This window comes from Mucor mucedo (genome assembly GCF_025094135.1).
Source record: "Mucor mucedo strain NRRL 3635 chromosome Unknown EV154scaffold_3, whole genome shotgun sequence".
Taxonomy (NCBI): Eukaryota; Fungi; Mucoromycota; class Mucoromycetes; order Mucorales; family Mucoraceae; genus Mucor; species Mucor mucedo.
In genome coordinates, this window is record NW_026252287.1 from 360,255 (window position 1) to 372,292 (window position 12,038).

Below are 12,038 nucleotides of genomic sequence, written 5' to 3' on the forward strand. Positions count from 1 at the left end.
AGAAAAAGATATGTGAACCCCCAAGAAGTGATTTGAAGGTTTTCATTCTGAATCATGTTTTAGATATGTACACTACATAATTTTGGAGTTGGGTGGTCACCTGATGAGAATAGGTTTGCCACTGCCAATTAATAGGCAAGAAAGCGGTTGTTCTTAAAAACTCGATCACTTTTATGTTTAGTATTTTGACATAAACGATACAAGCCAAAAGGTCTCACTCCATATGAAACTGTTTGATTGGGCCCCATTTTTTTTTATATGCAAACTACACATGTCAAATGCAACGTGGATGAATTACTTAATAAATGCCAATTTTTAATACATGCTTTCTTGGAGGAGATTAGTAAAGTTATGAATTTGTTCGTTGCAAATCTGAAGCCTTCGCAAGAATGTTCTTAAGTCCTTGATCTAGACCAATGATGCCATTTTCTGTAAATTCTTGAACGATTAAATTTTCCATAGTGTCACGCCTAGTAGTAAAAAGTTAAGTATAAATGTACCATATAAATATATAAAAATACTTACTCGACATTTCCATAGCGAACTTTTAAAGACAAGGTTTGAAAGTCGATGGCAGGAAAATTAAAAACATCCTTGACTTTTATCTCAAAACTGATTTCTATCCTTAATTTTTCTTCAAAACTAAATAGACAAATATCGTATTTAAAACCAGCCATTAATGAATCCGAAGGATCTTCGAGTGTCGTAAGTTTAGTCCAGCTTCTTGCAGTTGCGCGATCAAGTTGTCGTTTAATAATCTCCACTGAGCTCCAATAGAATTCCATATCTTGCAGAATCTGTAGTCCGATGAGTCAAAATCATATACTTTGGTCATACTTTTCATCTTACCTCTTTTGGATCCGACCTGTTTTGAGCAATGATGTCAAAACCATGCAATAGCTCAACAATAGGTCCCAAATCATCAGCTAAACTACTTGCTATTTGCCAAGTCACAGCATCTGAAGAGCGATGCGATAGTTTTTCCAGATCAATCAGGATATCAATGCCTCGGCCAATTTCTACGTGTAACACTTGCTCGTCATTTCTTTTTAATTTCCATCTGAATAATTCTGAATACTCTTGGTAGTCGTTTTTCGCATAGACCAAGTCTTTGACAGTGATGTTGGATGTTTTCTCGGTTGCCAATTCTGCCTCTTTGAGTGACTTTTAAGAAAAAAAAAAATGTAAGTTTTTTTTAATATGCAAGTTGTTTCATTTTACAAACCTCATTCAATTGTTTAATTTCATCATCCAGAGCCTTATCTTCTTCAGATAATTGTTGATCGCGGTCATTTAAACTGTTTACTGAATTCTTCAACTCATTGTAAAAAGACCTATTGCTTACGTAAGTGATTGTATCTTTCTTAAAAAATGAGATTGCTTAGGCTTTACCCTTGGTATTCAATTTCTTTCTTTAGTTCTGACATCTTTTGGTGATCAATTGATTGATTGTCTTGTTCTCTTTGACGGTAATTCTGCAAATCGACACTTAAACCTTGTTTGTACCTTTCAATTTTTCCCAACTTTTGAGCTTGAATAACTTGCAAGTCGTGGTACTGATCCAATATAGCCTGGTAATCCTTCAATACACTCGGAAACTCCTTTAATTTCTCGGTCCACAGAGAGATCCATTCTCGTTCCGATTTAAGCAAGCTGTATTTCTTAATATCCCTCAACTGCTGAGAAATTTTCATTTGCGAGGAGACGTTGGCATCCATAAATTCCACAAAGAGTTGTGGGTTGGTCGTACTGACTTCCCGATCAATCTTATCGATAATATCGTCGCTATTTTTTATCGATACAATCAATTGATCGCAGGCCTATAGGGTAGCGTTAATATTTCTAACGTTGATAAGCAACGCTTTTTTTTTTTTTAGTGCAACACACCTCTTGATAGAGATAAAGTTCAGGTAAGATTGGCAATGATTCGAAAGTCGTTTCTTGATTGTCTGGTACATCTAATTATAGAATAAGTTTCCTTTTTGTCAGAAACGTATATAAGTTAATATTACCATTCTCGTCACCGTGGTTGGATTCGTCTTTTTCGACCGGCAAATCATCAGGAAATGTAATCCCGGCATGAGACAGGTATTCCGATAACGTCATTTTGCGTTGTCTGATAGACTATTATAACTTTAGTATCCTATCTTTATCCGCTTCATCGGTTAATTTTTGTACTTACAATATCATCTTTGGGGTCATAAAAATGGGGCGAATATGCATCTACATCTACGATATTTTTGGGTCAATTAACAGCACCATGTGCCACTTTTTTTTATGAAGACTTTACCATGAACATCATGCAGAGACTCGTTACGTTCAGAAAATGGGCTTCTCTCGTAAAACGATCTGGGCGAAAATTCGGAAATTCGACGTCTTTGGGTTGATCCAGCAGGCGAACCAAGGAACGAGCTTCTTGTTGGAGTTCTTTGTATCACTTGAAGAGGTGTTCTCTGTGGTGTGGATCTTTGAGGGCTTTGTAAAGGGGTTCTTCGTGGGGTTCCTAGAGGTGTTTTTTGTAACGTCTCTGTCCTGAGTGGTGATCCTACTATAGGAGTTCTTTGGGATGTCAAGTTTCTTTGTGGTGTTCCTGATTGGGCTCTTTGAGGGGTTCGAATGTTGGGTGATACATGTGCTCCCAATGGTGTCCCAAAAGGAGATCTTTGCGAGGATTCTGACGGTGTACCAAAAAGCGATACATGTGGTGATCCCAATGATGATTTATGTGGTGTTCCAAACAATGGTGAATGTGTTGATTTAATTGGCGATCTCTCCGGTGTTCTAAGAGGTGATCTTATAGGCGATATCGAAGGAGATCTAGGTGGTGATACCCGTGTAGTGATATTTCGTGTAAACTCTTGAGTGATCACCATACTGTCGCCATCTGTAAAGTCCTGAGTATAATTATGTGCTACGGGGATATCTCTCTTGTGTCTATCAATAAAAGCTGATCTTTCGGTAATAAACATATCACTGTTTTGTGTATTTTCCATGCGAGGTTCTTGGGTAATTTCCATGTCACTTCGTTGTGAATTTCTTTGGGTAATTTCCATATCTTCTTCCTCCTCCTCCTCTCCCTGTTGTGAGTGAATTGTTTTATCTTGTGAATCAGTTCTGTTGTGTGGATAGGTATGCGTATAATCTCTAGTAGTATTATCCTGTGTACTGTTTTGGGTAAGTTCCATATCCTCTTCTTCCTGTGATTGAATTCTATTGTCGTTGATATTTTCCTGGGTATGGATTCTCTTATGGATGTGAGTATGGGTAGAAAATCGATAGTTATCTCGCGTATTATCCATGCTATTAAGTCGAGAATCCTCCTCATCTTCATCGTCATCCTCATCGAAAATATTAATTTTTCGTTTGATAGTCGAACCTGTTAATCCTGGCAAATAATCAGTTAGATCACCTTGGTTGACCCTGTTTAAGAGAGTGGGTGGTACTCCTGTCACTTTCACATTAGGACTTTTAGGATGTGCCAATGGGCTACCAAACAGATCAGGCCGTCTTTGTATAGTTAGCATACACCTCATCAATGAAATATATATAAAGAAATACCTCTTTCTACGATCGGATGGAGATTCGGACGCCCTTCGACTTGCGGGGGAGTCCATGATATCAGCATGTAGTAAAGACGGCTCATTTTCCTCGAATATATCCTGTATACTGTCTGTAAAGTGTAATTCTTCAGTCACCATGTTGCTCATGAATCTGGCAGATGTGCTGGGAGAGTCTGTTTGATTAAATAATCTGATTTTCTGCATAAATTAGTTTCCTTTCAACACGCTTTCTTTTTCTTTTATTTCATTTTTTTTGTTGTTGTTGTGAAAGAATACCTGAGGTTGGCATCTGGAGCAAAACTAACTCTTCTTTCTTCGAGGCTAACAAAAAGAGGCCGGATTAATACGAAATGCGATGCTCTTTTCTTTTGTAGTTTACCCTTGATCTTGTGAATATAAAGGCGAATTAAATCTTGCTGGTGATTCTGATGCTCGTAATATACTTTTTCTAGGCGACTAAAATAAGTCAATAATTTCCAACAAAAATGAAGAAAAAAAACCCCCCATTCCAATATACTTTTAAATTAGAGAATCGACCTCCAGATTTATCTTGCCATCGTTGTTGGTTCGACATTGTTTAGTTTTCGTAAGAAAAAAAAAATACCAAATTATCAAAAAAGTACATACGCAGGATTAAATAATAGTCACAAAACCAACCACACCTTGCCCTGTTGTCAGGAAAGATATGACTATCGTCAAAAGAGAGCAAGTAACACTTATGCTTTTTTGTGAAAAGTATAAAGAGAACAACATTATTTGACTTGACTTGAATCACTGACAACATTTCTTTATTTAATGCTGTCTCGAAAACATAAGAGACAACCCTGGATTTAATCGATACTATGCTACAATTAAAGGATAGAACATTATTATTTATTATACCGATTAATACACTATATTGATTGTTTATATGTGTTTGATCTGTAATTGTAATTGAGTACGCCATTTTATTGCTATTTTGTAAGGTGTTCCAGACCACACATTTTAAAGTTATCGGAGTGTGATAAATTGTCTTTGACAGATGTAATATTGATGTTATTGTTGAAAGTGACGAATGTTTTAGCCAGCTAAAAGAAAACAACAGATAAGCGAAAACAAAAAATGATGCTATATTTTCAAATACATCTACTTGTAATCACTGACTAGCTATAAATGTACAATGCTTTTATTACTATTTTAAGTGGTTTCTTGATGGTTACCTTAGTGATCGCTTGTAAATATGCCAGCATAGTCTGATACCGACTGATTACCAGAATGCGTAAAAGAGTAATGATATAAACACTGTATTGCAAGTCTTCCTAATAATAGCTTCTTTCGATGGGACAGCTCTTCGAATTCTTCAACTATGAAAAAGTGGAGGGGCTAGCTCAGACCGCCTTTCTTAAAAATCTGACGCGACCACTGGTTTAATTTTTTCCATAACCTCCCACTTTTTGTAAACCCAGCTTCTAGTGTGAGCCAATGGAAGAAACCCTTCGCCTTCGGCTGCCTTCATCAACGTTTAAGACATTATGTTTATTAAGAATGCCGGTTTATATATTTAGTATCCCAAAGTTGAAAAAAAACGAGTGACCAGCTCCAATTTTATTAATGGCCATTAATTTGCTTTGAATTAGAACAATGAATAAGAAGGAAAGGAAGTCCCGCCTAAATGCTTACATAAGGCTGGCAAACAGGAAGAGAAAACCCCCAAATGTACCAGCAAATGAGATGTGTAGGATTAACCAAAGATTTACCACCAAATTCGGGATAAAACCGCTCAGATAATTCGTACACAGAACAATAGATAAGGGGAGCCAGATATATATCTGCTTCCTTCTTTAGGCGGGAAGATGCGGGATTTTTAATTTTTATAAATCAGCCAATGTACACAAAAAAACAAGACTAGTGATCTGACGTTGATAGTCTTCCAGTCGGGTGGAATATATGGTAAAGGATAGGAAAAAAATAGCCCAGATAATGGTACGATATTTAAGTAAAGTGGGAAACGAACGTGCTAGACATAAATGCTCATATCACAAACAATCGCTTATATAATCAAATGGTCTGGTAGATTATTATCATAGGAGTGGAATTTGAAACGGGAAAATAAGGGTCTGGCAATCCTCTTTCCGCCCCTGGAATAGACATTGGAAATCAACGGTATTCAAAAAAAAAAAAAGATATAAAAGCTCGGATATTTTAATTTGTTTCTATTTTTTTATATATTATCTAATTCTATACACTAAAACAATGTCTCCTACATCGCTCTTACACCCTCTTGATACTAATAATGGTACATTCATTGAAAGAAAAAGCTTGAGAAGATTAAGTATATCCTCTGACTTGAGTGATGAAGAAATACAACCTGTTAGAAGAAGCAACAGTCATAACTGGAGTCACCTTTTATCGCAGTTCGATTCTCAACCTGATTTAATCAAACTTATACAATCCTGTAAAGAAGAAGAAGAAAGACGTCGCGAAGAAGAAACTAAAATGAAATTAAAAGAATACCAAGTTTTGCGTCAAATGCAACACATTCAAGATAGACAATATTTTGATAGCAAGTCCCAGAAGGAATTCAATCTTCAATTACCTCCATTATCTTTTTACAAGTAATTTCTGACCTGCATTTCTCTATCTTTTTCACTCTCTTTTCTTATATCCTCTCTCATTCACAACTTTTGTATCATTTTCATATAACATTCACCTCATTATAAATAAAATCTTTTTTCATACATGTATTTCATTTATTTGGTCTCTTAAAGTTTTTGGCGGGCTCTGTTTCAATCTTACTTTTAATCACTTCTTATCTGACACATTTCCTTAATGCAGCGATCGTTCTCCAGGTCAAAAAAAAAAAAAAAAAAAAAAAAAAAGGTTCATTTTGCGATTTTAACTTCAGTCTCCCTCAAGTAGAAAATAATTGGAAGAAAAACCTCCTTAAAAAGTCCCTCTAAATCCCGGGTTGTAGCCATCCCGTAGTGACCATCTGGAACGAGGTAAAAACGTATGTCCCATAAGCGCTGGGATCCACCTGTGGCACCCGTCTGAATAAAAACATTGAATCTAGTCACTCCCCAAACTCATAGACTCGTCCAGACTTGGATACAAAATAAAATAAAAAATCAGAGGTTACGATGGGCAGTCTAAGAAGGCATTTTTATAAAGACAAAAGAACAGTTTGAATTTACCCATGACACTGCAGCAAATGCATGTTGGACTATTGTATGATGGGGTTTTCCGGGAATATATATGAAAATCTCGGTTTTAGTCAGATACTGGAAGATTTGAGCTGTTTGGGGCCATTAGTTTTTCCACTGGATTAACTGCTACGATTTTCTAAGCTACTTTTCGTGAAGGCAGTTAATTTTTTAGCCTGTTTCATTCAAGCTACACAGTATGCTTTATCAAAGCTCCCCCAGGTCTGATTAATCTTGATTAGCAACAGAAAAAAAAACTCCTACCAAATTAAACGGTTATAAGTTTTAGAGGATATGAGCGATCAAAACAAAACATACTATACATCCTTATCTGTATTCTATCTGTATTCTTCTTTCGGAAAACTTACACTCATACAAATCCAGAGCCACAGCTGATAAGAAAAAAAATGTGACCTCCCAAAAAAAAAAAAAAAAAAAATTGCAAGTATAGTTTTTATACAATTCATCGAATACATATGACAGCAAACAATTGTAGGTAAAATTTAACACGAGGAACATCTGGGATGCCAATTTGGCGCTGATTGAAAATAAACTAGCACTTTGATTTTCTAGTACTGTTACCGAATTCATATATTTTACCCATCAAAAGATCCCAAATGTCTCTTCGCGATAAAAAAAAATCGGTTTTTTTTCGCGGTCTATAAGATATTTTAATACGAGTATAGCCTCAGTACAACAAAGGATATATTACTATTTTATAGCCACTAAAATGAAATGAAAAGTGAGAGGCTGTTTCATGGAAAGCTCCGTACGGCTTAATGATGACAAGAGTAAATTATACGCTTAGAATCTATTAATAGTTCATAGTTCTGGCATGTGTGCTTTTGTTACTTTATATGACATTGATATCTATTCATTACAAGATTTTGCCCAGTGAACAGCCTTCAGTGGTATGACGAAAATAAGTGGGCTAATGCGTGATTTATGAATAAATTTTACATGGCTATTTATCCTTAATGTGATGTGACAATCATTTTTTATTATAATATCTATGATATCCTCAGCATATCTTGATGTCCGTTGCGTTTCTCTTTTTTTCCTTGGCTTGAATAATTTTTGGTACCTTGATTCTGGTAGCGAGTGCACCTTGAGCGTATTGCCAAACCAGTTGCAAAGAGGATTTAGGAGAAAGCAATCCGCATAGTTGTGGATGAGTAAGTCTCCATCCTTTTCGTTCTCAGACGTAATGTCAGTATCTACGGCTTTTAGAAGATGCATGCATATATCAATCATTTAGAGTCAACTGCCTGTAGGGTATTCAGCCTCAATTGTAGTTATGTATTCTTCGTTTTTTGCAAATTAGTTTTCGATAATATCATCAAGTAATCTGTAATTTTCTAAAGATATAATAGTAATGAAAAACTTTGGAATACTTTCGATGCAATCATCCCAAGCTGTATCCTCGACACCAAAGTACTTCTCTTTTTCGATCACAGCAATACTGTTGAGCGCTAAAGCCTCAAACTGATCTGCAAGCTTGATGCCGAATTTACCCTTCTTACAAACCGTTTCCAAATATAAATTAAGCTTTTGATATGTAAGCTTATCAGTATCAGAATGAACTTTATCATATCCCAAACAGGATGTAAGGAGATTCTTTCCCTATTACTAAAGGTTTGAAGTCATTGACAAGTTAGAATAAACCCATATACTCTCAAGACGAGATTTTTTCAGTATCGTTCTTTCGAATTTGTGACGCTACCGCTATAAACCGTAATACCAATTACAAAATTGGCTTGACGAAACCGTACAATATCACGAATGGATTCGCGTGATAGTTTTTTTGTTGCCATTGCAATTGACCTGCTATTTTTAAATTGGACTAAAACAACAGGTAGTTAATCAGCCCCTGTTCTTTGCAATGTTTTCATCAATCAGCAATATGGTGGTAAGCTTGAGTCAAAAGTTGATAAAAGAAATGTGCGATGCTAGTAGACGCTTCAAAGTTATTACCGTTTCTTGTTTTTTAGATAAAATCAAGTACTTACAAAAGTTACGCACGCCGAGGAAAGCCTTCCTTTTGAGTCCGTATTTTTGTGATGGGCTTCAAAAAAGCACCTACCTTTAAAAATAGTGTGATCTTAGTTAAAGAAGGTCATTTCTCGATGACTATACTCCTAAGGATGAAGCTGTCACCAGAAGCAAGCACCAATGTCCCACATATTCTTTTCTCTTCAAAAAAAAGGGTTGTTTCTGTTCCATATTACTGGTATTTTATTAGAAATTTGAACCTTTTGATAAATAGGGTTTTAAAATAAAAAGAGGTGTAAACATTGAGGTTGGTTTTATTTATTTATGATGGAAATCGTAAAAAACTGTCACCAGACGATGATTTATAAGGGGGGATAATAAGCCATATTACTAAAGCATTAATTTATTGAGTAGAGACATTAATCACTAAACAGTTAAGCAGAGGTACCACATTGAATACTTATGAAAAGACATACACTTTTTGTTAATGACACCCATTTCTCCAGAATATCGACACATATTCAACATTAATAATTGGGATTTTGGCTAGAGTCAAACAGATAATTGACAGCTCACTCAATACTAATATAGTTAGCATACGTGTTTATTGGTGCTTATACTCACCTAAATGTTCAAATAGTAGGTCTTTCATTGCACATTAAAGGCCTGCGGCAGCACGAGGTCTTTTTAAAGCACAGCGTTACCATACCATGATGGAGGCCAAAGATTTACAGGAGCGAAGCGAAGGTCACAATTTCGATGTCACTTCTGATAAATAAGCAAAAAAAAAAAAAAAAAAAAAAAAAAAAAAAAAAAAAAAAAAAAGAAAAAAAAAGGAATGAGTTCTTAACGAACAGAAAAAAAAATATTATTAAAAGCAAGGGATTTATTGTTGATAATAAAAGAAGCCATTGTTTCAACAAAAATATCACATCCTTATTGCCCAAAAAAAAAAGGCCATTAAGAAGTCTTCAGCGTTTTGTTATTTTAAGTGTGATAGTTTACTTTACACTAACTATAAAGACGCAGAAAATACTGGACTTAAGAAAAACACAGCTTGTTCTGATAATTAACATTTTTGGTTGCTGAACAATATCGAATGTAAGCATTGGGTAAGCAACAAGAGGGAAAAGTGAATAAAAAAAATACGGTTGAAAGAAAAACAAAGAATAAAAAAGTACTTTAAATACCAGAAGTAAATAAAAAACTATCACAACTTGAACTACGTATGGTTTTTGTTGTGCTGTTACGAAGAAGAAAAAAAAAGTAGATCTGGTATACCCTCGATGCTCGGTGTAGCCTAACTACGGTGACTTCATGGGCCTCTCATGGAAGGTAGGGGTATGATGATCGGGTCCAACCAAGAGTACCTGAAGCAGTTTGCAAATAGTTGAAATAAAGTAAAGCTCCATAGGATTCCTTTATTATAAGCACAATCGCTTGAGGGTTGCTCCGTTTTCAAATGTTTAAAACCCAGTTTCTAAGTTTATGCAGCCTTACAATTTTTTATGCCCTTCCCTATTCTTAAGGACAAAAGCTTTACTATTTAATCTAATTCATAATACTGCAAACAAAATAAAAAGTACGATATAACTGAATACCAGTGTAGAAACACTTCTTTGGTTCTCATTCCACTTTAAAAGTCAGCAACTTTTACGGGGTCTTTTATTTCTGAACGATGTCGACTACTACCTTTTCTTAAAACAATTGCAGAAGGGTCAGATAATGGGTCAATGCATGATAAAATTAAATTTCACTCTACAAACCCAAAAAGACAACACAACAGCCTTTAAATCGATACATAAAAGCAAAAAAAAAAATATGGAATTGTGTGTGATACCTGCATTTTATTTCTTGATATGCTTACCAATCCTTACCATTGAGAATCTATATATATATATATGTAATGTTATAATAATTTGAAAGCGTATGAGTCATAAAAAAAAAAGGGGGTGCTACACTTGAGAAAGTGTGGCTCTGACGTTATTGCTATTGTAAACATGAAATTATTAGGACAGGAAGTACTGGTTTTCGTATGACACATCATTATGGATTTACTGGTACCACTTATATTTGGTGTGGGTAATTTAATAGCTGCTTAAAGAAAGCTAAACGAGTGTGGTGGTCGCTTTCGATATGCATCGATAATAATGGACCATTTGATCTGACTTAATATCAATGTTGCTCTAACTATTGCAAATATACACCTCCCTCCTACCTTGTTTAATAATTAATGTGCCTGATTATTATGGCATCTCATCGTGTACGTTACCAAATAACCATCCATTGTTTCTTATAAATGAGACTCCTATCCCATTAATTAATAAATACTTGTATATGCTGATGACTAGATCAATCTCAAATATTGTTGTGATAAGGAATTAATTGGTTGTAACTTGATCTACATGACAGACTCCATCCATATTGATAGCCTTTGATATAAACACTAGCAATTTACTTTATGAACAGGTACGATACTCATCGAACCTGGCAAAATCTTAGTTATAAAATCTTACCATTGTACAGAAAGCCTAAAGTATAGACGAGAGAGATCTTTTACACATTCAATATGAAATTTAAAAAGGAAATTGATGATATGGCAAGGATGAGACATATCTTAGCTAGCTGGTATACATATAGAAGAGGCTAAACTAAAACAAATGTATAAATCCAAATGTATAAATCCAAATGTTGCAGTGGTGAGTTACATGTTGAAATCATATTTAATGTGCTATCATTAGAATTGAAATTAATGCATTTCAAATCATCAAAAGCGGCACTGGTTATTTGGAGATACATCACAATGGGCTTGAAAATGATATGTATGCCATGCCTGATTGGATTTTTGAAGCAGTTTCCAGATATTGAAAAGAATATACATAAAATATCACGGATGGGGCGTAGATGATGGTTTTTTGACTGCCATTATAACTGACTTGAGGTTTTTAAAATGGACTAAAGCAACAAGAAAACCAGTCAGTGCCTGTTCTTTCTATATTGCCATTAATAAGCGGTGTTATGGCTTATTAATTAACTAAACTTTCTGAAAATTTCACTTTGAAGGCGTTTAAGCATTTTGAGCGTCGTAGCTCTTAAGGTTATCGCCATTTCTTGGCCTTCACAGGTTCACACAAGGCTGCTATATCAAATACTTGTAAGCGATTCCTTCACAAAATGAACTGATTTAACAGCTATGGCGAGAATAGTATCTGAAAGTGGCCCACTGGAGGTTTTATATGGCATGACTGGCGATCTGCTGCCGGTGAAATCAAACCTGAACAAAAAGCATCCTATTTTCCTCGTA

General features: G+C 35.2%; 2 protein-coding genes across 2 annotated transcripts; one reads left to right on the plus strand and one right to left on the minus strand.

The window, feature by feature from the left end:
• Nucleotides 1-197: 197 nt before the first annotated feature.
• Nucleotides 198-4,444, minus strand: EV154DRAFT_176809 (Spc7 kinetochore protein-domain-containing protein). Its single transcript, XM_051594221.1, has 12 exons — nucleotides 4,078-4,444; nucleotides 3,940-4,016; nucleotides 3,837-3,881; nucleotides 2,291-3,750; nucleotides 2,183-2,223; nucleotides 2,013-2,124; nucleotides 1,888-1,958; nucleotides 1,393-1,820; nucleotides 1,226-1,334; nucleotides 850-1,164; nucleotides 526-797; nucleotides 198-470 (listed from the first exon to the last, which is right to left on the minus strand). Exons 1-12 carry the CDS (start codon nucleotides 4,132-4,134, stop codon nucleotides 350-352), a joined length of 3,108 nt encoding a protein of 1,035 aa, XP_051463282.1. The 5' UTR covers nucleotides 4,135-4,444; the 3' UTR covers nucleotides 198-349.
• Nucleotides 4,445-5,697: 1,253 nt separating this feature from the next.
• Nucleotides 5,698-6,280, plus strand: EV154DRAFT_491062 (uncharacterized protein). The gene has a single exon (XM_051599495.1). The coding sequence runs from the start codon at nucleotides 5,793-5,795 to the stop codon at nucleotides 6,156-6,158; it is 366 nt and encodes a 121-aa protein (XP_051463283.1). The 5' UTR covers nucleotides 5,698-5,792; the 3' UTR covers nucleotides 6,159-6,280.
• The last annotated feature ends 5,758 nt before the right edge of the window (nucleotides 6,281-12,038 follow it).